At 45.9% G+C, this 26,822-nt stretch overlaps 1 protein-coding gene across 18 annotated transcripts; it reads left to right on the top strand.

Moving 5' to 3' along the window:
* LOC123000554 (ral guanine nucleotide dissociation stimulator-like) lies at positions 1 to 26,386 on the top strand. 18 transcript variants are annotated; one of them, XM_057318307.1, is made up of 11 exons: positions 1,084 to 1,814; positions 11,120 to 11,194; positions 12,863 to 13,227; positions 14,001 to 14,216; positions 14,594 to 14,697; positions 15,880 to 16,038; positions 16,386 to 16,460; positions 16,575 to 17,105; positions 17,487 to 17,608; positions 19,832 to 19,885; positions 22,193 to 26,386. In XM_057318307.1, exons 1-6 carry the CDS (start codon positions 1,664 to 1,666, stop codon positions 15,911 to 15,913), a joined length of 945 nt encoding a protein of 314 aa, XP_057174290.1. In that variant the 5' UTR covers positions 1,084 to 1,663; the 3' UTR covers positions 15,914 to 16,038; positions 16,386 to 16,460; positions 16,575 to 17,105; positions 17,487 to 17,608; positions 19,832 to 19,885; positions 22,193 to 26,386. The 18 variants fall into 18 exon arrangements, with proteins under 18 accessions (XP_057174298.1, XP_057174297.1, XP_057174296.1 ...); XM_057318299.1 differs by lacking the exon at positions 19,832 to 19,885 and adding an exon at positions 19,207 to 19,779; XM_057318305.1 differs by lacking the exons at positions 19,832 to 19,885; positions 22,193 to 26,386 and adding exons at positions 17,227 to 17,328; positions 19,207 to 19,825.
* The last annotated feature ends 436 nt before the right edge of the window (positions 26,387 to 26,822 follow it).

Here is a 26,822-nt window from a genome sequence, read left to right as displayed (position 1 = left end):
TATTTTGAGTAAATTTTTATGGATGGTGTAAGATAGGGGTCCAGTTTTGTTCTTTGACATGTGAATATCCACTTCTCCCAGCATCATTTACTGAAGAAGCTGTTTTATTTCTCTCCATTGAGAATGCCTCCCTTCTCAAAAACCGTATGTGTCTGGTTTATTTCTGGGCTCTCTCTTGTGTTCATTAGTCTATGTGTCTGTTTTTATGCCACTACCATAAGATTTTGATTTACTATAGCTTTATAATACAGTTGAAATCAGGCAGTGTGATGCCTCCAGCTTTATTCTTCTTTCTAGAGATTGTTTTGGTTATCCAAAGTCTTTCATTGTTTCATTCAAATTTTAGGATTTTTTTTTCTTACTGCAAGAAAAGTCATTGGAATCTTGATAGGAAATTCATTGAGTCTATTGGTGGCTTGGGTAATTAACATTATTTCTTGCAATTCATAAACATGCAATACCATTCAATTCATTGGTGGGTTTCTTTTTTGTATCTGTCATCAATGTCTTGTTTTCCATTAAGAGATCTTTCACCTCCATGCTCAAGTTTATTTCTAAGTATTTTGTTCTTTTTTTCCCTAACATAAATGGATTGTGTTCTTTGTATCTTTTTCCCTTATATCTTTTTCAGATAGCTTGTTGTTGGTGTATAGGAATGCTACTGCTAGTTGTACATTTATTTTCTATCCTACAACTTTACTGAATTCATTGATTAGACCTAACAGGGTTGTTTTTATAGTCTTTAGGATTTCTATATGTCACCTGCAAATAGAGACAGTTTTAACTTCTCCCTTCCCAATTTTTATGCCTATGATTTCTTTGTCTTGTCTGATGGTTCTGCTAGGACTTCGAGTACTGTATTGAATAGGAGTGTTGAGAGTGGGCACCCTTGTCTTGTTCCCCATCTTACATGACAAATTTTCAGTCTTTCACCAATGAGTATGATGTTAGCTGTGGGTTTGCCGTATGTGGCCTTTATTGTGTTGAGGTACGTTTCTTCACGATCCAATTTGTTGAGGATTTTTATCATGAATGCATGTTGTACTTTGTCAAATGCATGTCAAATGCTTTTTCTGTATCTATTGAGATATTCATATGATTTTTATCTTCCATTCTATTAATGTGATGTGTCACACAGTGATTGATTTGCATATGTTGAACCATCCTTGCACCCCCTGGACAAATCCCGGTTGATCGTGGTATATGGTCCTTTAAGATGCTGCTGAATTCAGTCTGTTAATACTTAAAGAGAATTTTTTCATCTATATTCATCGGGGACACTAGTATATAATTTTCTTTTCTTGTAGTCTTTTTATTTGGTTTTGGTATCATGGTGATACTGGCCTCTTAAAATGTGTTTGTGTGTATTCCTCTTATGTTGATATTTTTGGAAGAGTTTAAGTAGTACAGGTGTTAATTCTTCTCTTACGGCAGGTCTAGTAGTGAGGAACTCATTTAGCTTTTCTTTGTTTGGAAAAGTCTTTATCTCTCCTTTATTTCTGAAGGACAGCTTTTCCAAATAAAGCATTCTTGGCTGACAGGTTTTTTTCCAAGTGGAGATGTTTTGACCTGGAAGTTTCATTGAAGAAAGGTGACCGTGATCTTGCTGCCCTAGGCCAGAGTTTTCTGCACAGCCGTATTTCCTCTGACCCTCTAAGGAGGCATGGAAATCTGCCAGGGAACAAAGCCACACGGACAACCTCCTCACGTTAAACCCAACCCCCTGACAAGTGGTGGTGAAAGGCCAACCAGGCAGAGCAGCCTGAACAGCCAAGCAGCAGGCCCCTCCCCCAGAAGACAGACCGGAAGAACAGGTAAGTGACACGCTTATTTCCTACAGGACTGCAAAACTCCAGCGCCAGGGGAAACTAATATATTGAGGTCCAGGTGTTCCCTCAAGACTCATTTATACTTCAAGCTAAAATTTTATATTTATTTAATTTTTTTTACCTTGTTACCATCTCAAATACTGTTATTTCCCAATTTATGATTTGAAGTGGGTTTTTATATTTTCATATCTACCTTTTATACTTTTTATACCTCATACCAATCCTTTTCACACTACTCCATTTTGTTATGTATGTGAAATGTATATGTTATATATATAAGTTCCAGATTGTTTGCAATTTTGGGACATGGTGTCTTCTAAGACAGAGACCAAAAATCAATCAGGAACAGACAGATCACCCCGCCTTGTCCACCCTGAGTGCTTATAGTCTCACTGCCCCACTGTAATGACTGTTTAGGATAATCGTGGCTTTGTTTGAGTATCTGTGGTAGCTTCCGACCACTTGGAGTATTTTCTAGAGTGCGTCTTCCTTGGTTTGTGGTTGATATTTTGGACTCTGTGTATTCGCTCAACCATCCCTCAATAGAATGACTAGAAGGAGAACTCTCAACAAAGAAAAGAACCGGAGACCATGTCCTCTGCCACAGAACTAATTTTAAGGATATAAGCATGATGTCAGAGGTAGCATTCAGGATAGCAATCATAAAATCAATAGCTAGGGTAGGAAAAAGCATTAATGACAATATGTAATATATAAGGGCAGAAATGAGATCTAATCAGGCTGAACTTAAAAATGCTATGCATGCGATGCAGGCTGAATTGGACGCTCTGACAGCCAGGGTCAGTGAGGCAGCAAAGATAATAAGTGATCTAGAAGATGGGCTGATGGAAAGGAAGGAAATTGAAGAAAATAGAGAAAAACAACCCACAACACATGAAGAGAGACTTAGAGAATTTAATGGTACATTGGAAAGAACCAATATCAGGATCATTAGGACAAAGAAGGCGGTCTGGAAGGTATATTTGATCAAATCATGGCTGAGAACTTCCCAAATCTGGGGAAAGAAGCATGCATTCACGTCCAAGAGGCAGAGAGGACTCCTCCTCAAATCAATAAAAATAGTTCAACACCACGACATATAATAGTGAAGCTTGCAAATCCTAAAACCAAGGAAGCTATGCAGAGAGTAGCTAGAGGGAAGGGATTTCTTACATACGGAGGGAGGAACATCAGAATAACATCAGACCTGTCCACAGAAACCTGGCAGGCGAGAAAGGGCAGGGTAATAAATGAGAAGAAAATGGAGCCGAGTACCTTATTTAGCAATGCTATCATTCAGAATGGAAGGAGAGATAAAGAGTTTCCAGGATAGACAAACTGAAAGAACATATGACCACCAAGCCATCCCTACAAGAAATAATAAGGGGGATACTGCAGGCGAACAGATCCCGAGGGTAACAGACCAGAAAGTAACAGAGACAATCTACAGAAACAGGGATTTTAAATACAATGGCACTAAATTCATAGCTTTCAATACATATTCTGAATGTAAATGCTCTGAATGTTCCAATAAGAAGACAAACAGTAGAAGATTGGATTTTAAAAGTAAGACCTATCCGTATGTTGTCTACAGTAGACTCGGTTTGAACCTAAAGCCCCTCCAGATTGAAAGTGAAGGGATGAAGAACAATTTACCACACTAATGTACCTCAAAAGAAAGCTGGGGTAGCAATCTTCATATCAAACAGATTAGATTTTAAACTAACGGCTGTAGTAAGAGATGTAGGGGGACACCGTATCATACTTAAAGGGCCTATCCAGCAAGAAGACTTAAAAATTATAAATTTCTATGCTTCCAATGTGGGAGCAGTCAATTATATAAACCAATTAATAACCAAAGTAAAAAAACTTATCTATAAAATACGTTAATGGTGGGAGACTTCACGACTTCACTCACAACAATGGACAGATCATCTAAGCAGAAGATCAAAATAGAAACAACTTAAAAGGCATTATCACTGAGGTAAAAACACAATCCACAAGACGGGAGACCGTAGTGCAAACCATGTGTCTGAAAGGGGCTCAATATCCGGAATATACAGAGAACACATAAACTCAGCAACAAAAACCAAACCAAATGTAATGTGTCAATGTGCAAAAAAATGTGAATACACACATCCTCAAAGACACGCACATGAAAAGGAATTTGAAAAGATACTTGACTCACTAATTTTTAGGGAAATCCACATTTTATTTTATTTACTTATTTTAAAAAATATTTATTTGACAGAGACAGCGAGAGAGGGAACACAAGCAAGGGGAGTGTGAGAGGGAGAAGCAGGCTTCCCACTGAGCAGGGAGCCTGATGCGGGGCTTGATCCCAGGACCCTGGGATCATGACCTGAGCCGAAGGCAGATGCTTAATGGCTAAGCCACCCAGATGCCCCAGAAATCCACATTTAAAAAAGCAATGAAATAGCATTTTTCATCAAGTTGACTCTTCCACACACACACACACACACACACACACACAAAGAATTAGAAGAAAAGAAAAGAACAAGTGTTGGCAAAGATATGGAGAAATTAAAACCTTGTTCATTGTGTGTGGTAGGAATATTTGAGCATAGTTGTGAAATCAGTATGGTAGTTCTTAAAAAAAATTAAAATTAGACTTACCCTGTGTTCCAGTAATTCTGCTTTTGGGGTATATACCCAAATTAATTGACACCATGGTCTTGAAGATCTGTCTGAACATACATTTTCATGCCATCATTAGTCATAATAACTAAACCATGAAAACAATCCACTATCTGTCCAAGGAGAAACAGATGTTGTTTATACACACGATGGAATAAGAATGAATAATATCTCAGAAGAGGACGAAAACACTGACATATGCCACAACATGGGTGAACTTTTACATTAAGTGCATTCATAAAAATGCAAGCTTTGACTCCACTTTTGGGACCTACCCAAAGTAGATTCATAAAGACAGAAAGTAGAATGGTGTTTGCCAAGGGCTGGAATGAGGCAGTAATGGTAAGTTTCTGATTCATGGTGTAGAGTTTTAGTTTCACAAGATGAAATGAGATGTGAAGTTGGGTTAGACGGAGGTTGTAGAAAGGGTACTAATGCATTTAATACATTTAAAATGTATTCCATGAACTTAATGTACTTAATGAAATATAAACCTATAAATGGTAGATTTGTAGACGGTAGATGGTAGATTTTTGATTATGTGTATTGTACGTCAATAAAAATATTTTTTCTTTAAAAACTGCAAATACAGAGAAATGAACACAGGACAATTTAGTCTTGCCATTTTGGTGCTGCTATTTTGTCTCACCCATTTTCCTGGAGACAACTTTGATCCAACAAAATGTTCTCATTCTGTGCCCACTTAAAAGCTTAAAATCAGAATCTTCCAAAACATGAAAATTTTTTCAAAACGGTATTTTCAGAGTTAATTTAATAAGACATTTTATTCCTTGATCAATTTTTAAAAATGTAGCACAATTTAAAATTCTATTTTATCTACTTTAACTTTAATTCACTGATTTTAAAAATCAGAATCAATTTTTTATGCAAATGGCTTGGATTTTTTATCCATATCATAGTCTACTGACTGGGTTCTGCTGTTTTACATTTTGCTTATGTGTCATTATTTTTACCAAGTCAACTTTCCTGATGCCCATTATGAATATTAAAATATTTTTTGCCCAGTTTTATTGATATAATTGATCACTGTATATAATTGACACACTGTGTATGTGTAAGGTATTATGTGATAAGAACTCTCAGAATTTACTCTCTTAACACCTCTCAAACCATAGAGCGGTATCAACGGCAGTCATCATGTTGTACTGTAAATCCCTGTTATTTATCTTAAAACTGGAAGTTTGTATTTTCACCATTCACTCAATCCCTGCCCCCGCCCTCCCCTCTGTTTCTTGTTACTTTAATCTGATCTGTTCTTCTGAATTAGTTTTCCGCCTTTTCTTTTCTTTGTTTTAGATTCCACATAAAAGGGGAAAATGTCTATATATCTATCATCTATATAGTATCTATCTCCCTATATATATCTATACCTACACATGTATAGTGTTTGCCTTTCTCTGTCTCACTTGTTTCACTTGGCATAATGCCTCTAAGTCCAAAACTGTTATCACACTTAGCAGGATTTCCTTTTCTTATGGCTGATTAATATTCCATTATGTAGGTAACACTTCTTTATCCATTCACCACTAATGGGCACTGATGTTTTCCTTGTCTCAGCTATGGTAAATAAAGCTTCTTGCACATGGAAGTGCAGGTATTTCTTAGACATATTCCTTTGTTTTCTATGGAATGTTCCCAGACGTGGAGCTGCTGCACATACCGTGGTTCTGTGTTCAGTGTGTTGAGGACACTCCATACTGTTTTGCACAGTGCCGGCGCCAGTGCGCATAGGCTCCTTTGCTCCACATCCTCACCAGCATTTGTTGTCTCTTGTCGTTGTTATGACAGCTGTTCCAATTGATGTGATAGGTCATTGCGCTTTGGGCTTGCGCATACCTGCTTATCATTTGTTTATGTTCTCTGGGAAAGTGCCAGAGCACTGAACACTGTCTCTGGGGTCCAGGGGCAAGACCAGTCTCCATTAGACCTTCAGGGTCCTCGTTTGGACATACAAGGGTGGGTGCAGAATCACTCTTCTGGCTGAGGTGAGGGTGCTGGAATAGTAAAGAGGACACCATGGGAGTGGACAGAAAAAGGAGGAAAGGGAGGTTTCTGTGGTCCCTTATTCTGCCCTTGGAGCCTGGAGATCCTGCTCCTTTGCCACTCTGACTCTGGAAAGCCACTGCCTTGAGGACACCCAGATAAAAGCACCCCTTTCTTTGGTGGTGTGCCTGCCTGGGGCTGTACCACTAGAGACAGAGAACGTGATGCAGGGTGCTTCCTTGTCCGTGGTGCCTCATCAGTTCTGCTGGAGATACTGGAGAAGGAAGAGTCAGGCAGAGGCCATTGTGGTTGTCCCCTTGCCCAGAAACAGCTCGAAACTTTTAGTTGCGCTTCTCCCTACAGTCTAGCTTGTTAAAAGGGGAGGTGGGCTCCAAGATCTTCTCAGTTATTCATTCAGTAACTATACCCTAAGCACTCCCCTATGCCAGGTACCTTGGTGGACCCATGAGGAGAGCTGAAAATACCAAGAGCTCCCTGCTTTTAGGGGCTCACAGTCTAGAGATGGACAAAGCACAAACCAAAGACGTGAAAGAAAAGAGCAAGTGCTATATACGACGACTGAAGTATGTAATGAAGGAAGGCTGGGGAGTCATTGGATAGGAAAATATGAAAGGCCTCACTGAGGGTGACATTGCTGAAAACAGATTGACAAAAGGGAGCTAGACCTGCACAAGTCTGTGTGCGGTGTGTCAGAAAGAAGGGACCGCTGTTGCAGACACTCACTAACAGAGCTGGTTTGGCCAGAGGAGGTGAAAAAGGCAGCCCCCGTGGCTGGAGGGACACTAGGAGGAGAGCAGAGGGGAGGGAGGAAGGCAGGGAGAGGTGCTGAGGCCTGGGAGACTGTTACTTATCTATTGTTCCTATGTTACTGCCTTGCCCCAGTAGCCTGAATCTTAAAATGTATATATTTAATTTCTCACAGTTTTTGTGGGTGAGGAGTCCAGGCACAAATAAGCATAGTTCCCCAGGCTCAAGGTGTGTCAGAGGCTGTAGCAGTGACTGAGGCTAGACTGGCAGAGGATTTTCTCCCAAGTTGGCTCACATGATTCGGGAAGCTGTTTGGACTCAGAATCTGAGTTCCTTTGTGTCTTCTGGCCTTGGCACAGGCCAGGTTCTCTGCCATGTGTGCTTCTACACATGGCAGTTCAAAATATCTGTGCTCGATTTTTGGTTCAGAGATCAAGAAGAAAAAGGGAAAGGGAGTGAGACGCAGAACACAAGAAAAGTAACTAGGAAGTTAGAAACTCTTTGCAATTGAAACTTAGACATCACATTTCATCACATTGGCTGCATCCTATTGGTCAGAAGCCAGTAACTAACCACCTAATGGGTAGAGAGTGATGCCTATACCACAAGTCTGGATCGGTGGGAGCCACTGTGAAGGCTGCGCCCCTCATAGACAAAAATGAGGCAACTGGGGCGCCTGGGTAGCGCAGTCCTTAAGCGTCTGTCTTCGGCTCAGGGCGTGATCCTGGCGTTATGGGATCGAGCCCCACATCAGGCTCCTCCTCTAGGAGCCTGCTTCTTCCTCTCCCACTCCCCCTGCTTGTGTTCCCTCTCTCGCTGGCCGTCTCTCTCTGTCAAATAAATAAATAAAATCTTTTTTAAAAATTTTAAAAAAATGAGGCAACTGGGTCTCATTCTAAATATAATGGGAAACAATTGAACAGTTTAACTACAGAGGACAGCAGTATCTGCTTCTTCGTTCATTTCCACCCCATCATAGTGCCCACATTTACACAAGGCCAAGTGGGAAAGTGTTCCAATATTACATTGTTGGAACCCAGGCCTCTGTTGAGCGGCCCTCCATGCCAAGTCCCACCCCTTCTTGTAATTCTTCCATCCTGAAAATTGTGCTTCAGATACACAGGGGACCACCCCACCCATGTTACATTATCCACATACACCTGATGATGTCTCTAAGAAGTGGATTCTAGCCTGATCCCCACTAAGCAGCTTGGGAAAGTGGGGAATATGTGAGAGACACAATGATTTAGGACTCAGAACTGGGAAAACAAAGAAAAAAGGTCTGAATTCAGTTCTGTCTCCTGAAACCTCAGACCCTGGTTACATTTCCAGAGAGTGGTGGCTATGGCATTGTTGGCTCATAGTGTACAGTTAAGGAGATGACATGGGGGAGAAAAGTAAACAGTTCATTGCCAAGAGACGGCAGAGGCCAAGGTACTGGAATCTTGAAGAAGCGACCTCACTTCCTTGGTGATAGGCCCCAATTGAACTTAGAACTCTGGTAACCAGGCACATCCATTCAAAGAAAGCCTGCTTTCCAGCTCACTTGACTCGAGACGTTCAAGAGAACAAGATGTTCTGTTGCTGTATTCCTACTTTCAGGGGCTTTGGCCCAGAAAGTCCAGAGAGAAAGACTTTCACATCATTGTAGTCGTCGTCTCAGCCCGCTTTTCCGAGCCCTCTGGACATGTGGCAGGAGACACCAACAGGTAACACAGGGCAGCTCAGAGCAGCCCACTGGAGAGCAGGCAACAACAGTGATCCTACTTCAGCAGGCCCACACCTCTTGCCCCTCACTAAGTGTGTGTGTGTATGTGTATGTGTGTGTAGAGGAGGGGGCAGAGGAAGGATGCCCTTCCTGGGCAGAAGCAAGGTGCCAGGTGTTGGAACCTGGCCCATCTTTCATGTTCACACCCCAGGTCATAGCAGGCAGGATGAGAAGCTGAGTGCTGGGGACCAAGCTCAACCACCTGTATGTTAATCATGAGCCCTAGGGTTTCATCTGGCTTCCTCTTTGTTGGATGTCTTTTCTGCTGCTCCTCTTAGCCTTAACTGGAGAACACGATTTCTAATGGGGGTGGCCCCTTGTGGCAATGTCCCGTGAGGCCACTAATGTCTCTTGGCCCCATATATATGGGGCACTGCATTTTCGGAGCTGCACCCAGGAGATCATTGATGAGCTGGTCTGTGACTTTAACTATTCCAACTCCCTAGACAAGTGTCAGGTGCACCAGACCACCCAGGATCAGTGCTGCCTGAGGTGAGAATGGGAAGAGGGTTCTCCACACCCAGGGCCCCCACACAAATATGGGGACAAACCTAGGGCCCTCCTATAGTGTTTCCACATGAGTGTCCCTCAAGCCCAACCACAAAGTAATCCCAACATCTACACCTCCACCACCAGCTATGGGATAAGGTAGGAAGACTCTTCACATATATGGGAATGGTAGAGAATATAATTAATGTTTTTTTGCAGTTTAGGGGCGTAGGTTATTTTGTTTTGTTGTGTTTTATTTTACTTTTCCCGAAGCCATGAGTGTCTTTGTACTGTTTTTATTATTTTCCCTACTCACCCAGGTATCCTGTGTAGAACCCAGCTCCACTGTCCTTGGAGAACTTGTCCAAGGCCTTATAAATCCTCACACTCAATAGGGTGATTGAACATAAAAGGAACGGTGGGATGAAGTCATTCTATATGTTTCTCTATAACGCGTCATTTCTCAGAGTACATCAAATCATTGTAGGTCCACCAGGTCACAAGCTGTGTCCTTATATGTCTTTTTGGACCTCCGTAAAGGAGGTCGTCAGCCACAGTAATTCAGCCTTTCAAGGCTGGTGGAACTTGACATGATTCAATTCTGTTGCCATTTCAGCAATGCTGCAAGGAACACTTAAGTGTCTTAACAAACATTTTTAGCTGCTAGATCTGCCAGAACATAGAACCACAGATTGGGTGGAAGGCCTCTGATGCCTCCTGGCCCAGGTAGCTGGCTCTATCTTTTCAGAGTTCCACCCAGGACATCTTTGATGAGCTGCTCCAAGGGTTCAGCTACTTCATCTCCTTTGACAAGCAGCAGGTGCATCAGGCCACCAACAACATCCAGTGCTGGTCTGGGGTGAGAATGGGTCCAAATTCATGTCCTATCTCAGGACCCACAGATGATCAGGGCAAGGCCAGAACCCACACTAGAAACAATTGGCTGCCCTGTGGCCTGCCAAGGAGGGTGGTTTCCCCTGAACCTTTCTCCCCATGTCAGGAACAGACCAGGCCTCATCAGCATGGGAGGAATGCCATGCATTCCATGCTCTGGACAGTTCTCAGGCCCAACGTCTATGATCTCAAGCAGCGTTGGAGATGCTAAGCTTCTGCTTTCTCCTGTCTGCAGTAGGGATGTTTACCGATGACTTAAAGGCATAGAGTTCTTAATAAAGGCTATTAAAAGAGAGAAATGCTATTGTTGCTCAACTAACAAAATGGGTTAAAGGGAACAATGGTTTATCATTTCACCCCTAAAGCCAATTGCACCTTTAAGCCTAGAGCCCTTTTCTGGGCGGGCCTTCAAGTCCCTTTTCTTGCACAAGTTCCCGAAGCGTTGGGAGTCTCTGGTCTGAACGCCAGACTCTGATCTTCCTGGTGGTTCATGGAGTTGAAGCTGAGTACCCTGCACTCCCCCCCCCCCATCTTTCTGGTGGGGAAAAAGAATTAATCCTGTCCCTGGACGAGGCCTGCACGATGCTGATGCTCAGAGAAGGCACAGTGGAGCATTTCGTACGCTCCCTGGTACCATTCTTCCCAGATATAAACATATCAAATATCACAATTTTCTGCATAATACCATGTGTTCACTTCACCCCAACAGGTCCTGGGCCAGCAGTTCAACAGCTGAATGCCCACCCCAGGCACAGCACAGGAGTGAGACTCCCACCTACTAGCTGTATGTCTTGGGAATGTCACTGTACCTCTCTGAGCTTCACTTTCCTCTTCTGAAAAATGGGGTGGTAAGAGGCTGAATCTCATAGGGTTACTGTAGGAAATCATGGGAGAAAACACGGCACGGGCTTATCTGGGGCCTGGCTCTGTAGAAAAGGCTGCTGAACATGCTGGGCATCTTCATGTTTAGTAGTTCTCGCTCTCCAGTGAAGAAGCTCTCAACCTCAACCTCACAGGCCTGTGGCCCTTCTGGGTTTACAAAAGCAAATGGAAAGCTCATAGTTTTCCTGTTTGCAAAGGACTTCTGAGATTCCATCTAGTTGGTCCTGGCACTGGTCCTTTATGTGACCAGATTAGGGAGTCACTGGGGGCAGGCAGAGCAGCCCAAGGTCCACTCAGTATTTGGAAAGTACTGGTTAGGAGTCATTCATTCAATAATATGTATTAGGCATGTAGTAATGCAGGCACTTTCCAGTCACTAAGATAACTCAGTCGACAAAGTAGATACAATGTCTGGGTCTCAATTTTAGTCAGAGGGTCAGATAGTCACTCTACACATCATAAGCACCCATGTCCATAGTTCATTAGATGTGACATCTTCACGGCCTACTCTAGGTGTGACTAGATCCACCCGTGTTTGTACCATTATGATGGACTATAACAAGTAAAAACATGGTCTTTGGGTCCAGAAGGAAAGACTGCTGCCTCCACAGAGCAGGGTGGGAGATACAGGGGTTGTGGCTGGGGAGGGACTTTCAGAGCCATAGATCTCACAGATCTCTTGGTTTCCATGGGAGGGCTGAATTTGGGGGGCTTCCTGAAGAAGCAAATGAGTCAAAAAGAGCTATGGATGGGCCTTCAAGCCCTCTGGGAAGCAGAGCACAATCTGGGCTGAGTTGGTGCCTAAAACATCCACCCCTTTGATGGTCTCATCTTGCTCTGCCTGCCCCTTTCCATATCCACCTCTGCTGACCACAACTGGGGCCAAGAATAGAAGGTGTGGTGAGCAGACCACTCACAAATCTGCCTCAAACTTAAGCCCTGATACTGGTCTGCATGGAAGACGGAGTAGACTAGACCTATGGCCGTGAAGAGTGTAAGTGGAAAAACCACTCATTCAGGTTTTCTGGATGAGCAAACCACTGCAAAGACAGCTACAGAGGGGTTGGAAGTGGCCTGGGGCCATCTTCTGGGACCCACACAGAAAGAATGATGCTGTGGGAGTAGCATGTGGAATGAAAGGCCAGGCCTCTGACTGTGCTCCACATATGACTTGAGGTAAAGTGGGGGGGGGAGCTCTGTACATCTGAAGTGCCATGACTGGGACCTGAGAAACCATGCCCCCATTCTCCTGCTGCAGCGGGAACTTCTGGAGCCCGTAGAGGCAGAGGGTAAAGGAGATTGCAGTTTGGGAAGGCTATCTGGAATGGGGCTCATGGATTGGATATTCATTGGATATATTTTTTTTATATTTTCTTATTATGTTATGTTAGTCACCATACAGTACATCCCAAGTTTTTGATGTAAAGTTCCATGATTCATTACTTGCGTATAACACCCAGTGCACCATGCAATACGTGCCCTCCTTAAGGCCATGGTATATGTCCTGTTTTTGGAAAGGCACATGGAAAGTCAGTGATGTGGATGAACCTTTCTCTTTAACCTGCTCCAGTGCCAGCTCCAGGGCTCCTTCCAGTTGCAGAGCCAGAAAAAGGGCCTTCTATGGAGCTAGAGGCAACCCCAGCTCTGCATCGACCATCACCTGCAGTGTCAGAGCCAGCCTCCCCTCCATCAGCTGTTGCAGAACTGGAACACTTGCTCCCATCTTCTCCATGTGTGCCGGGTGCTGAGCTGCAGTCAGCTGGACCATCAGCTTTCCCAGGAATTTTCACTCCAGCTCTGACAATAGACATAGAGCCCACTGTGACCCCAGATGGTTCCTGCTGTGTCACCCCAAAGAACCAGCTGCGTGAGGAGAACCCTGACCTGGACTTCCCTTCCAGGCTTGTGACAGAGCAACTCACATATATGGATGCGGTGAGCAGTTAGGCTCTCAGGGTGGGGCAGGGACAAGCATTTCTTCTGCTCTCGGCTGCCTCACACCTGCCTTTCCCTGATGTGGACTCCTATGGTCTGGGACCAAATCTCAGCTCCACCACTTCCCAACCCTGTCAACCCGTCAAGGCGCTTAGCCCCAAGCTTTCACTGTCCAGCTGCGGACTGTAGCGAGAGACCCTGATAAGCACTGATACGGAGGTACTAGGGAGAAGAAATGAGCCAGAATGGAGAGACCAATGGGCAGGCCCTGGTCCCGTGGGTGGAGGAGGGCAGCTCCCTGTGTTCAGTCAAGTCCATGGGTCGCCCACCCACTTGTTTTGGAGGCTGAGTACCCTCAGCAATTACTAGGTATCTGATGTGTACTTAAGTGCAGGGCAGATAGATAAACCTGTGGTTGTAGCTATCATGTGAGAATGTGCATCTGAGAGGGGAGTAGAACCAGAGGGATGAATAGTTGGAGGGGAAGAGTCCCCCTTGGGAGGAGCCACCTTGAACAGCACCGTGGAGCTTGGAGTTTGTGAAGATGATCAGGATGCAAATGCCCTCCTTCCTTCCCTCGTCTCTATTTGCTCCTGGGCTGTCCTGTCCTGGGCCCCTCAGTGAAAAAGAATAGAGTGAAATCCAGGGACTCCAACCAGGCTCAGGCCAGATTCTCAGCTCCCTGAGGTCCAGCTCTGACCTGTGACCCCTACGTAGGACATGAGTCTTGCATGGGAAATGGCTGGGTGAACCAAGGTCCGCCTGTTCTCTAGGAGCTGTTCAAGAAGCTGCTGCCCCATCAGTGCCTGGGCTCTGTCTGGTCCAAGCACAACAAGCCTGGCAGTGAGCACCTGGCACCCACAGTCTGGGCCACTGTCGCCCAGTTCAACGGTGTGTCCGAGTGTGTCATCACCACCTGCCTTGGCAACCCAAGCATGACAGCCCGGGACAGGGCCATGGTGGTGGAGCACTGGATCAAGGTGGCCAAGGTACGCAATGGGAAGCCCAGCCGAGGTGCTCTCCTGAGTCTCGGGCACTGCTCTTCCCTTGATCGGGTGTCAGGGTGGAAGGCCCTGGTCTTTGCCCTAGGGACTGTGCAGTCCCTAGGCTCTTCCTTCCAGAGGCTGACTGTGACTTGCATGGCCCAATGTTGGGATGCTCAGTTCCTCCTTGACTTCTTCCTTGGAGTGAGGTAAAATCCTTCGTCTCCCAGCAGTGGGACTCTTTGGGCCTTATATGTGCCCTTCGGCAGGTCCCTGGACATCTGCTTCATCCAGGAGGAGTGATTTAAACTGAGGGTGACTGAAGCTCTAGAGAAAATCAGCCTCCACTACCCACGTGACAGCTCATTCTCTTCCCTCCCCAGGCCTGTCAAATCCTGCAGAACTACTACTCCCTGAATGCCATCGTCTCGGCTCTGCAGACTGTCTCAATATACCACCTCAAGAAGACATGGGAGAAAGTTTCCAGGTGAGACGGTCTCTCTGCATGGACGGACCAGGATAGATGAGGGATCTCCCAGAGGCCTGTCCTCTTCCCCCTCAGCCAGCTTGGACCTCCTGGGAAGCAGCAATCCCTGACTACAGGACCTGGGCTGGCAGGCAGGTCTCTCAGCCTCCCTGGAGAATAGGCCACCATGTCTCCTGCTTTAGAAATCAGTTTTCCTAAATGTTCCCCCACAAGGCTGAGCTGAATAAATATTTTCATGTGTTTACTTTACAACCACTAAACTCTGCCCAATTGAAACCAAAATTGACCAAAACAGAGCTGCTCAATTAATATGGGAATGGAGTCATAGGATGACCTACATCAGAGCTCTCTCCCATGTCCTACAAAGACCTTAGTGCTCAGAGGAACCCAGAGAAAACTGTTATCCAGCCAATTTGACACTTTGGGGTTCTCAAATAAAAGGGACTTGCACTCAACCCTGCCACATTATTCCTCCAATCGTCCTGCCTCCTTTCCCTCTATTCAGGAAGTGCTTTCAAAACTTTAAAAAGCTGGGCACTGAAGACAACCCACAGAGCAGGAAACTAGTCATCAAGGTAGCATGGAAGGTGCAGGTCTGGAAAGAGAAGAAGGGTGTGAGGGAACAGGGTCCTGCATGGATGAAATAGGGAATGGCCTGAAGCATTCCTTGGAGAGGGGAAGCCTTTGGCATGAATGTGGTGACAGGCTGGGGTGAAGATTCCGTTGGGGGTGGAACAACCAGGTGCTGCTCAACCAGATTCCCTAGCCTAGACACCCTGTCTCTCTGTGTCAACAGCTAGTCCAGATGGACACCTGTACAAACCTTGAAAGCCCAGAGGACAGGGCTCTGCTCAGTGATGGGGATGGGATGGGTTGAGGGCCACAACAATAATGATAGTAATACGATACTGAGTCCTCAGGAGACGATGGGAGGTAGGTAGAATTCTCACTTTTCCTGATGAGAAAACAGGCTCAGGGAGGCCAGACTTCAAGCTCAGGGTCACACATAGAGTGAATGTTGGAGCTGAGATTTGTCTAGAATCACACATGGCATGCTTAAGGATAATGTTTATCAGTTATCAGCTGACTTAAGTCAGATATCTAGGGTCTGAATTAAAAGATGGTGGGGGCAAGTGGACTGAGGGTATTACGGTCTCAAGGATCTTGTCCTTGGCCCTACAGGAGCAACCATCTAATAAATCTGCCACCCTGGTGATGGCCCTCCGGAGAGCCTAGAAGAAGAGGCTGCAGAAGAAAGTGAGTGTGCCTGAGACCCAGGGCCTCCAAAGTCAGAGGAGAGGGGCTTCTCCCTGAGGGCTGGAAGCCTCCAAATCAGTACAGGTGGGACTTCAACTCCAGCTCCACTTCCTGTTGCTTCTAAAATTCTTGTTTCAAAGTGACCAGCAGGAGGGTCTAGAAAGCTGGATCCAGAATGGGTTTCGGAATGGGGAGGAGCCCAGGGCTATATACCCTGTGATTTTCTAAAAGCAGGCCCTGGAGGTGATTAGGAAGAGTATGACGTTCTTGGAGGGTGAGGGGAAAGGGAATTTAGGGGAGACTGCTAAGGGTCCTAGGCTGCTCCATGTGGGAAACTGGGCTGGGCGAGGAGGCTGCAGCATTTTCAGGGGAGGGTCCCTGTGGGCACCAGAGAGCAGGGACTCATCCCAACCCTCCCCCTCATGACACAGGGTGTTGTCCCCTAACTTGGCACTTTCCTCACTGAACTGGTGATGCTGGATATTGCAATGGAGGACTATCTGGAGGTGGGTGAGCCTGAGGATTGTGGGGGAGGGACCAGAATCCGGAGGTTTGGGAGCAGAGCGCCCCTGTACTGAGCCCTGAGCTGTCAGGACTCGGCAAACCTCCCCTCTTGACAGCCTCACGGCTACCCTGTGAGCCTGGGGGCTGTTGCCCATCTCAGGGATGAGCGAGGTGAGGCTGCAGTTAGGCCACGGCTCCCGGTGCCGAAGACTGGTGAAGCAGCAGAGCTTCCTGAAGGCAGGGCTGCATTAGGTCTGTCTGACTGGACCTCAGCCTCCCCCGGTGAGTTTGCCCGTGGGGGGAGAATGAAGTCAGGACCCTCCACGTCAGCAAGCACCTCAGTAGCCGCAGCAGCCCCTTCCTGCCTGAGGCTTCGGCCTCCCCCACTGTCTTCCGAGAGGGTGGTGCTGCAGGGTCCCGACCTGTAGCCAGTCCATCTGCCCCATGTCCTCCTTTCTCTGGACCCCAGAGCCTGGCCTACATCCCAGGCCCGCTATCTGTGTATGCACGGCCCCCTCACGGGTCCTGGCCATGGTGCAGCATGAGAAGGGATGGGAATCAAGTGCTCCTAAGAACCAGGGGCCTCATTCTGATGGACTTTGTCTGCTTTCCACGGGAATGAGATCAACGACCACAAAAGAAATAAGGTGAGCATATGTGGCGCTTCCCGCAGGGAAGGGTAGGGAGTGGGCCTCAGAGATGTCCCTGGGAAGAACATTGCTTGGCTCCATCCCCTCCACCTCACATTTCCTGGGATCCCTTGAGAAGAAAGCAGTGCAAGACCCATCCCATTAGGAGATGGGGACAGACGCATGGCATCCAGGAGAACTTCCCGGAGGAGAGGCTACTGATATTCACCTCTGAGAACAGGTGGAGACCGGATCAATCTCTAGGCAGGAGGGTGGCCATGTGTGCCAGGACCTGGGATGGGTGCCCGGTCCTGCTGCTCAACCCTCACCAGACCCTGCAGCTCCCGCTCCCCCCCCACCAAGGCTCCCTATACATCCTGTGCTTCTCTCTCTGCTCAGGAATACCAAGTCATGACGGACATCGTGCTGCTCCAGGTGGCTGCTGAGAATTACACCCTAGAGCCCGAGGATCCTTTTCAGGCCTGGTTCCAGGCTATGGAGTCGCTCAGCGAGGCTGAGAGGTGAGGCCCATCAGGATCTGGGTCGGTGAGGTTCGGGGTGGACTCTTTCTGCTGGCCACTCCTGGGATCCTCCTTCCCTGGGCAGCCTCAGGCCTTGTTGCCGGGGCGCCTGACTCCAGCTGTGGGCAAACACTGGCAGGGACTCTTGAATGGAAGCTCTTGGGCAACTCACAGGTATCCCTCTGTCCTTAGCTACACCCTGTCCTGCCAGCTGGAGCCCCGGTCCTAGCTGGTCAGCAGCACTCAAGAAGGAGAAGAACTAGCCGCAGTCAACCTCAGGGCTGAGCAAGTGTCCAGTGGCCCTGCAGGGATTCCTCAGCAGCTGGGGATTTGCGGTGCATGCGCCCCATGTGTTCCACACCCCTTCCTCCCATCTATTTAGTTATTTGACGGGGGGCAATATTTATTCTCTTAAATAGTAAGTGGTAAATTCAAATATTATTATATTAAAGCCCTTTTTTCTTTTAGAGCCCAAGAGTGTGGTTTGTTCTTTTACTTCCTACAGTAACGTAAAAGATATAGACTCTCATATTCATTCCTGAACTAAGGAATCTTAAAGCGTCATCAGCTATTGTATGTGGGAGGAAGGAGAAGAGCCAGTCCTCCTCCCTAGCTACTCATACAATCCCGAATTCCTCCATCACCACAACTGTGCCTGGAAGTTTGTTGAATGTTCCCTTCCTCGGAGATAGAGCAGAAAAGACTGTCCCAGGTCTTGACCTCCTGAGTAGGAAAGTCAAAGTGTGGACCTAGGCCTGTGTCCCCATTGCTGATGCTCTGTGCTACTGATCTGCACTTATCACTCAGCTACGGGATCATTAGTCACAGAGCAGGGGGGTTTCAGCATCCGTGTACACTCCCAAAGTACTAAAGTGTACACATTTCCCAAACACTGACCACGTTATAAGGTGGCCTCAGTGGTCACATAACCCAGAACAACTATAGATGGATTTAACAGCCAGCTCTGACATAGTCATTAGAGTGAAAGTCACATAGAAAGTCCACATGCTCCTGGTCAGTCCACTGATTCTGAGAGCTAAGAGGCCCCATGTAGGACAGTGTAGGCCAACATCTGTCATAGCTGAGGTCATTGCTTGTACATGGCCCAGAGCAGTTAAGAATCAGGAAGATAATTTAATGTGATTTATGACATCACCATACCATGAGAAATGCTCAAATCCTGTAAGTCCATACCCAAGATACAGTGGCAAATAGGAATTTAAAGTAAAACTTGGCTTTTAGCTTGGTGCCCATCACCCTTGTTGCAAATCTCCTAAACAGCTGGGTTAGGGAGTGTCAGTGTTCACTCCGTGCCTCCTTTACTTTCCCCATTGTGCAATCTTGGCACCCTTGTCACAGATCATTTATCTATGTACGTGTGAGTTTATTTGGGGGCTCTCTGCTCTGTTCCACTGGTCTACCGGCCTGTTTTTATGCTAGTACCATTCTGTTGGATTACCGTAGCTTTGTAATATGCTTTAAAGTCAGGAAGTGGGGGGATTCCATCTTTGTTCTTCATTCTCAAGATTGTTTTGGTTATTAGGGGTCCTTTGTGGTTCCATATATATTTTAGGGTTTGTTTGTTTGTTTCTATGCAGTGACATTGGGATTTCTGTAGGTCGCTTCCTCTAGGACCTGGTGGTTGACCTTACTGTTTAGTGTCCCAGAGTCTTAAGTTGTGCCCGTCATGTGTGCACGAGCCCAGAAATGCCTATACATGAATGATCAGATCAGGCCAGCAAACTACAACCAAGAAACAACCAGCGGAGGGCAAGTGACCTCTTTTTCATCTTTGGATTCTAGAACTGTGCTCTCCAGGGTGCTAGCCTCTAGCCACATGTGTCTGCTTATAATTAATTTTACACCAACATTCAGCGAATTAAAATAACACCACATTGCTCACTCACACTAGCCACATTTCAAATGTGCCCATACTAATTTGAATCTCAGGTGGTAAGTTTGGAGGTAAGAGCTGCAATGTGCCTGTAGAACTGAGAGTGTGAAAGCTGATTCATTCAGCATCTCTGTCTCATTCGAAGGTTTGTAACTGTGATCAATTCTTGTTGAAGGGCTCTGACTCCACCAAGTATAGAGAACTTCTGAGAACCCACAGGAAATATCAGGTTGATGCCGTATGACCCACACAACCTCAACTAGAGGAGGAGGAAAGGGTGAGCCCCTCTAATTGATGTGTTTCTATATATCATATTTGGGTGTCTATAGATTTTCTTGTGGAGAGCATTCAAGATTCCAGCAGTGAGGAGGATGACTCTCCAGGTAGGGAACAACACTCAGGTAGGAAGCAATGCAAGAGGGTTCCGGGTACAGTTGGGTTGCACCTGCTGCTCTGGAGACTGAGGAAGGTGGATAGGAAAGCAGAAGGGGTAGGGAAATATATGTACAAGTCTAATTTGTTCATTTCATATTTTAATGACATATTAGTAAGAGGAATGGAGTCCATAGGCATCAGGTGTGCTGTGTTTGCAATCATTTTTGCTTTCCTATTTAAAAATTCTTTCCCATGGGGGCGCCTGGGTGGCACAGCGGTTAAGCGTCTGCCTTCGGCTCAGGGCGTGATCCCGGCGTTATGGGATCGAGCCCCACATCAGGCTGCTCCGCTATGAGCCTGCTTCTTCCTCTCCCACTCCCCCTGCTTGTGTTCCCTCTCTCGCTGGCTGTCTCTATGTCTGTCGAATAAATAAATAAAATCTTTAAAAAAAAAAAGAATTCTTTCCCATGAAACCTGTACTTCCTTCTCTTTCCCACTGCCAGATGTCAAAGCTTAGGTTCTGTTTCATTAGCACCTCTTGGGATTTTGGTATCTTTCTTGTTATTAACCTTGATGGATGTAATCCTGTGCGACCCAACAGACACTTGAATCTGGATACAAAGTTCTAGCATGAGCCAGGAGGTAGATGAGAGGTCAACTCTCTCCCTTTTAACGTACAGGACTAGTAACATTATGTTCCTGTCCTGTTTGCTCCTCCTTAAAGGCCACTTCCATAGCTAGGTGAGTTGAAGAATCTTTCCTCTGCAATTATGCATATGCTCCAATGTGCTTTAGCTCATCCCAGCCTCCATACCTCACCCAAGTCTGAACTGTGAATGTGCTTCCATCTGAAAGAGGCCCATGTGCAGCTGCCCTGGAGACCCTCCATGGCCGGCAGGGATTCTAGAGGACTGTATGAGGAGCTGCTGGGCCCATTTCACACACCCGCTTTTACAGCCCTGCTGACCCGGTGACCTGGCATTGGCCACAGGACACGACCTCTCTCTGGGCAGCAGGGCAGGGAGTCAGTGCTCCTCTCAGAACCCACTGCCTCAGCCACACATTGGCCCTGCCCCCCACACCTTGGTCATGCCTACCCCAGGCCTGCCCAAAGCCCACCCTCCCAGTCCTTCCAAGGTTCAGGGCAAACTGTGGCAGGTAGTGTCTGTTTATGTGATCGCATCAGCTGTAGAGCCCCTGTTGCCCCACGTATAGACTAAGGGAATTTAGACAAGTTAGCTTACTTCTGATTTCATGTTCATGCTCTCTAGGGGGCTAGGAAACCTATGGGATTTTTTGAGAACGATCTTCAAGTAACTGCAATTACCCCAGGCACAGGACAGGTAGTATGTGGAACTCATTGCCATTCTGTCCCATAGGGCCCAACAAAACCCCAGTCCCATTACAGGTGCCCCCTGGGTTTGGATGGATTGGTTAATTGATCAATTGATTGATGAGGGAGGGTGGCAGTGTACCCATGATCATTCCTCCGGTGTCCCCATATTTTAAAATAACATGGCTGGTAGAGGCTGACACGGAGAAGGACGATGAACACTAAATAGTGGAGAGCAGTGGAAGGGGAGTACTGAGTCATGAGTACTGAGGAAGGCAACATCACACACAGAAATGCATGCGGATAGTGACTGCCTTCTTGTAAGGACAAGATGACACAGGAGTTCATTCATGGTCACAGTTATGAAATTTGAAGGCTGGAAAAAATATGTTGCAGATCACAGAGACCCATTCCCTCATTGCAGAGGTGAAGACAGAGTCATCCCCAGGTCGGCCTTTATCCTGCCAGGAGCAGTGGGTCCAAGTTCTCACCCCAACCCTGACTGTCCCCGTCCTTTCCCAAGGCTTCCTCCTCCCCACTCCTACAATTATCCATGCACAGGATTACATGCAGGGAGCAAAACTGTGCATGCAATTTATTTCCTCTTTCATCTCTTTTCACTTTGTTTTTGCTATCTATAAGCTCCTCTTTGTAGCTCTTCCCCCATTCCCTCTTTATAATTCTCATCCTGTAGTATGTGGTCTCATACAGGCACTTAAGGTCCTTGGATCAATGTCTATCAAACCTCCTGCAGCCTACCTCATTCACATTCTTAGTGTTGCTCTGGCCCCTTACGCTGGGTCTGTACCACGGACTCCTGCTGAGCAGCCCTGAATGGCCCCAGCCAGGAGCTGGGCTGGGAGTCGGAAGGGTCCCTGCTGGAGGGGCCCCGGGAATTCTGGATCTGCTCTCAGCATCCTCCACTTAATGGCTACCTGCCCTGGGTGGCTCTGGTTATGCCTGATTCTTGTCTTCCTTTCAGCTGTGAACAAATTTTTTTGTAATGGACTCAAAAGAAGGAAAAGACAAAGCAAATTGGGGCAAAGAAGAACAGGAAGAGGAAATGTGAGTGCAGGGCGCTTGGGATGAAAATGGTAAAGCAAACGAGTGCACATGTTCTCCGTTGCTTCCCTAACTTCCTTGTTGGCACCGCAGGAAAACCAACCAAACACTGGGGTGACCGCTGATGCATGCGGCCACAAAAGCGGAGACAGGGTGGTGGTAATAGTACATACAGGCAACATAACTACCTTCCAAGGACGCTGCCACACTCTTTCTGAGCTAATTATGTGTAATCGTCGTGCCTAGACTATACATGGAGTAGATGATTTTATTCATGTAACCTAATAAGTTAGATATTATTCTTAAGTCCTTCTATAGGAGGCTGCCAGGGTCCTGGAGATGCTCTGTGTGTCAAATTGGTGTTGGCAACAGATGCATTTATATTACAGGAAACCATAAAGCTAGACATTTAAGATTCGGGGACTTTACAATATGTAAAGTAAACAATTAAAAAACAAATGTAAAACTATTTTTTTCTACAAAACAAACTCAGGCACAGATCGTTTCCTCTGATTTCTACAAAGTGTTTTAGAAGTGATGCCACTCTCCGACATCCTCTTCCAGAGAACATATGCAGAGGGAACACACCTACACTGCTTTCATCAGATCAGGAGAATTTGGATGCCACCTAGCAATAGACATCACAGTAAAGGGAAATCACAGGTTAACTCTTCTGAATGTAGATGTCAAGATCCAAAACCAAACATCAGCGGTCTATAAATCCACAGAGTTTTTATAAAGGAATGAAACTGGGATTTCATGGAGTGATTTCCATTGGTTGATGTGAACAGGATTACTGGGTGTTTGGGTGCTGCCTGGGACAGTGGTGAGAAGGGACAATGCCATTGGGTTGGTGGAATGAACATTTGGTGGCAGAGGGAAGAAACTCTCTCCCTGCAACTGCAAGGTCTAGAGAAGGGTGAGGAGTCTACAGAGACTTCAGAGTTTGGGGAGCGGGAAGTGCACACTCAGAGTGTAGGCTCTGCCTGCTCAGGCTATTGCTCAGATCAGTGGTCAGAAGAGAGTGGAGGACATGTCAGCTTCATCTATTAAACCAGCAAAGCACCAGTCCATCAGGTCACTTTCCTCATTAGCTAGTGGTTCATCCAGGGTTGGTTCTTGAAGGCCAAGCTGATTCATTAGAGAGGAGTTATATGTGCAAGTTGGCTTGGAAAATCCTGGGCTCTGGGCCACATAGGAGTCAAGCAGAGCACTGGTCACACCGTCGGTCTGCCTTGAGGCAGCTGATGTGTGATGATGTGGGAGGAGGAGGGATTTTCCCCCTGACCTGTTAAAGGGACTTCCTTTCAGGAAAATATCATAGCTTTTGGGTCAGAGATTGAAATGTTTGGGTGGAGGCATGTGCCCTTCTCTTGGCTCCAGCACCTTCTATGTCCTGGCAGCAACTTTGGGGCAGGAAAATTTGGGGAATGGAGGGAGGGTAGCCCTTGGTTCAGAAGTCCAGCACATGATCTGGAGGACTCAGGGAAGGCGGTGGGGGTTGTTCAGGGATCTCTGTCCCCAAGGAAACAACTACTTTCCTATCTCAGATCTGTCATCAGCCTTGTGACTCCAGGCGTCATTTAAAATCTCTACAATTTAGAGCCATGAATCACAAAACAGGGGTCACAGCACCTACCCTGCATAACCCATGAGGATGATGGGGGATGACAGGAAATGATGACAGATACTCTCCATGAGCTGTAAAGCATCATGCCCATGTGAGGGCTGAAATGTCACCTTGCACCCTCCCCTGCCCTGTATCCGTTCGAGTTTCCTCTCCGGAGGCAGCCACTCCTGTGTTCCTTGCTTATTCTTGCAGACAGTTAATGCTGGAACACTTACACAGCACTTACGCAGCACCGGTCATTTTCTCCAGGTGCTGTCTGGACTGTCTTATATTAAGCTTCGTAAGGGAATACTAGTAAATAGGCCTCATGCCGCAGAACAGGGAACCAGGGACAAAGGGGTTAAGTAACTTTCCCAGGTACATGTGTCTTCTAGCATGAGTTGATACCAGCCACCAGACACCAGCTCTCATGCTCTCTCTCTCTCTCCGTCCCTGTGCTGTGCTGCCTTTCTACATTGTCTCATCCTCATGAAATCACAGCCCCATCACAGATCATAATACCCCTCTTTGCTCATAGAACAGAAGTGCAGCATAGGAATGAATGAATGTGCTCCCAGGGTCTTCTCTCAGCTGCATATCAACAGTTCTATTTTCAGTATGTTTTCTAGGATTGTGGCTCAGGTTATAAAAAGAAAAAGATCATAAGGGATTCAAACACGGGATTCACAATATAACTATTTGTGTTTAAGAAGATCTGCTGGCTGTCCACTGTTCTGCTGGCTGTGCCCACAGTGGTTCAGCCACATTGAAATGGGCATCTGACCAAACAACATGGTAGGGCCACAAATATCACCCCCACTAACTACTCCATTGAAGGTGGCATGGGAGTAAAATCAGTAATTAGATTCAAGAAGAAGGACTGTAGTTTGTACAAAAGACACTGGATGTTGGAAAGGAAGGAGTGAGCAGGGAAGGTGCATACTCAAGGGCCAGTGTGGCTACTTCCTGCTCTCAGCCATGCCTTCCGTAGTGGCTGCTCTGAGGGTGGTCAGATAGTCAGGGAGACACTGGAGGTGTGTAGATTTCATCCACTAAGCCACAAAAGTCCAGCCTGGCAGACCCCTCTCCTAGTTAATGAACTGCTCATCATCCAAGTTTGGTCAGTTGAAGACGAAGCTAGTTCTTTGGGCAACTGTCACGTGGGCAGTTGGTTTAGAATGTCCTGGGTTCTGAGCCAGTTGGGAGGCAAGCAGACTACTGGTCATTCAGGGTGATCACCTGACCACCAGGGAGTCTCACTGAAAGGCAGCAGATAGAATCAAGTGCTGGGGGCAAGTGAGGGGAGATGGAGACATGCTCAGATCCCCCCACTCCATCAGGGGTTGTTCTTCATTTGGAGGAAAGACAATGTATTTTGAGTCAGGGATTGAAACACAGAGCCAGGAGTTGGGTCAGGATTTGAGCCATCCTCTTGGTGCAGGCACCTCCTTGACATACCAGGTGTCTGCCTGCAGAAACCTTGGGGCAAGAGGATATGAGCAAGGGAGTGAGGAAAGGGCTCAATTCAGGTGTCCAGGACCTGATCTCGTATTCAGGTGATCAGGGATCTCTATCTCCAGGGAACCGTCTGTATCCCCTGACTCAGAACCATCATTCAGTTGCAGTTGAGCTGCAACTCTGAGAAAGTCACTTAATCTCTAAATTTCAGTACCTGCACCATGAAATATGGATCTCAGCCCCTACTCCTCCCACCCTGTGAGCATCACAAGAAATGACTTTTCACTATTGGAAGTTGAATATTGAAGCCTCCAATTGTTGAGGGGTCTGTTTCTCTTCATTTTTGTCAGTTTGTTTTATATATTTTGGAGTTCTCTTGTAAAACGTTCATAATCTCGAAGGATGGGCCCTTTTGTCATTATAAAATGTCCTTTTTTTTTCTAGAAGAAAAATGTCATAAAAGTTTGTCTTATATTATCAAAGCCAGTCTCGTTCTCTTTTGGTTACTACTTGCTTAGCATTTATTTTCCTTTTATTTTCAACCTCTGTCTTAGACTTAAAGCGTGACTCCCTCATAGGCAGCAAATAGAGATTATAGGGTTTTTTTTAATCCATTCTGCCAATATCTGCCTCTGAATTGGAGTATATAATCCATGAATATTTAATTACTAATCAGCTAGCATTGGTATCTGTTTTTTGTTTTGGTTTGGTTTTTTGGCTGTATATGTCATCTCTTTTCTAATAGTCCTCCATTACCGGTTTTTTATGTTATGTTCTAGCGTACCGAATACATTTCCATGGTGCTTCTTTTGCTATATATTCTGGGTTATGTTCTTAGTAGCTTCCCTCAGATTATAATTAACACCTTAAATTATAACATTCTAATTGGATTAATACCAGATTAATTTCCATGGCATATAGAAACTACCTTCATGTAGATTCAATGCACACCCTCCCCTTATTGCCATGGTCATACAAATTATATCTTTATACACTGTGTGCTCGTCAGCATGTTTATAATATTGACTTCAGGTGGTGCCTTTTAAATCAGGAGAAAATAATACATTGTTTACAATTATACACATCTTACATACTTTTATATTTTTTATTTAAATTCATTAGCCAACATATACATACTTATATATTTACACTTTCTTGTATATGAACCTATGCAGCTCTTTATTTCTTCATGTAGAATTAAGTTACTCTGTTGTCTTTTCATTTCAGCTTGAAGGGCCCTTAGTATTTCTTTGTAGGCCTTGTGAAAGCAGTGGGTTCTCTCAGATGCTATCTGGGAATGTCTCAATGTCTCCTTTATTACTGAAAGACATCTGCTAGATGCAGAGCTCTTGGCTGACAGTTTCTGTCTTTTGGCACTTTTCATGTCATCCCACTGCCTTCTGGCCTCTGGTTTCTGATGAAAATTAGCCATAAAATTGAGGAGCCTTTGTAAATGATTAGTTGCTTTCATGATTTTCTCTTT

The sequence above is a fragment of the Ursus arctos genome, unplaced genomic scaffold, assembly GCF_023065955.2.
Source record: "Ursus arctos isolate Adak ecotype North America unplaced genomic scaffold, UrsArc2.0 scaffold_243, whole genome shotgun sequence".
Taxonomy (NCBI): domain Eukaryota; kingdom Metazoa; phylum Chordata; class Mammalia; order Carnivora; family Ursidae; genus Ursus; species Ursus arctos.
The sequence above is the reverse complement of the archived record's forward strand: the minus strand, read 5'-3'. Positions and strand labels throughout refer to the sequence as shown.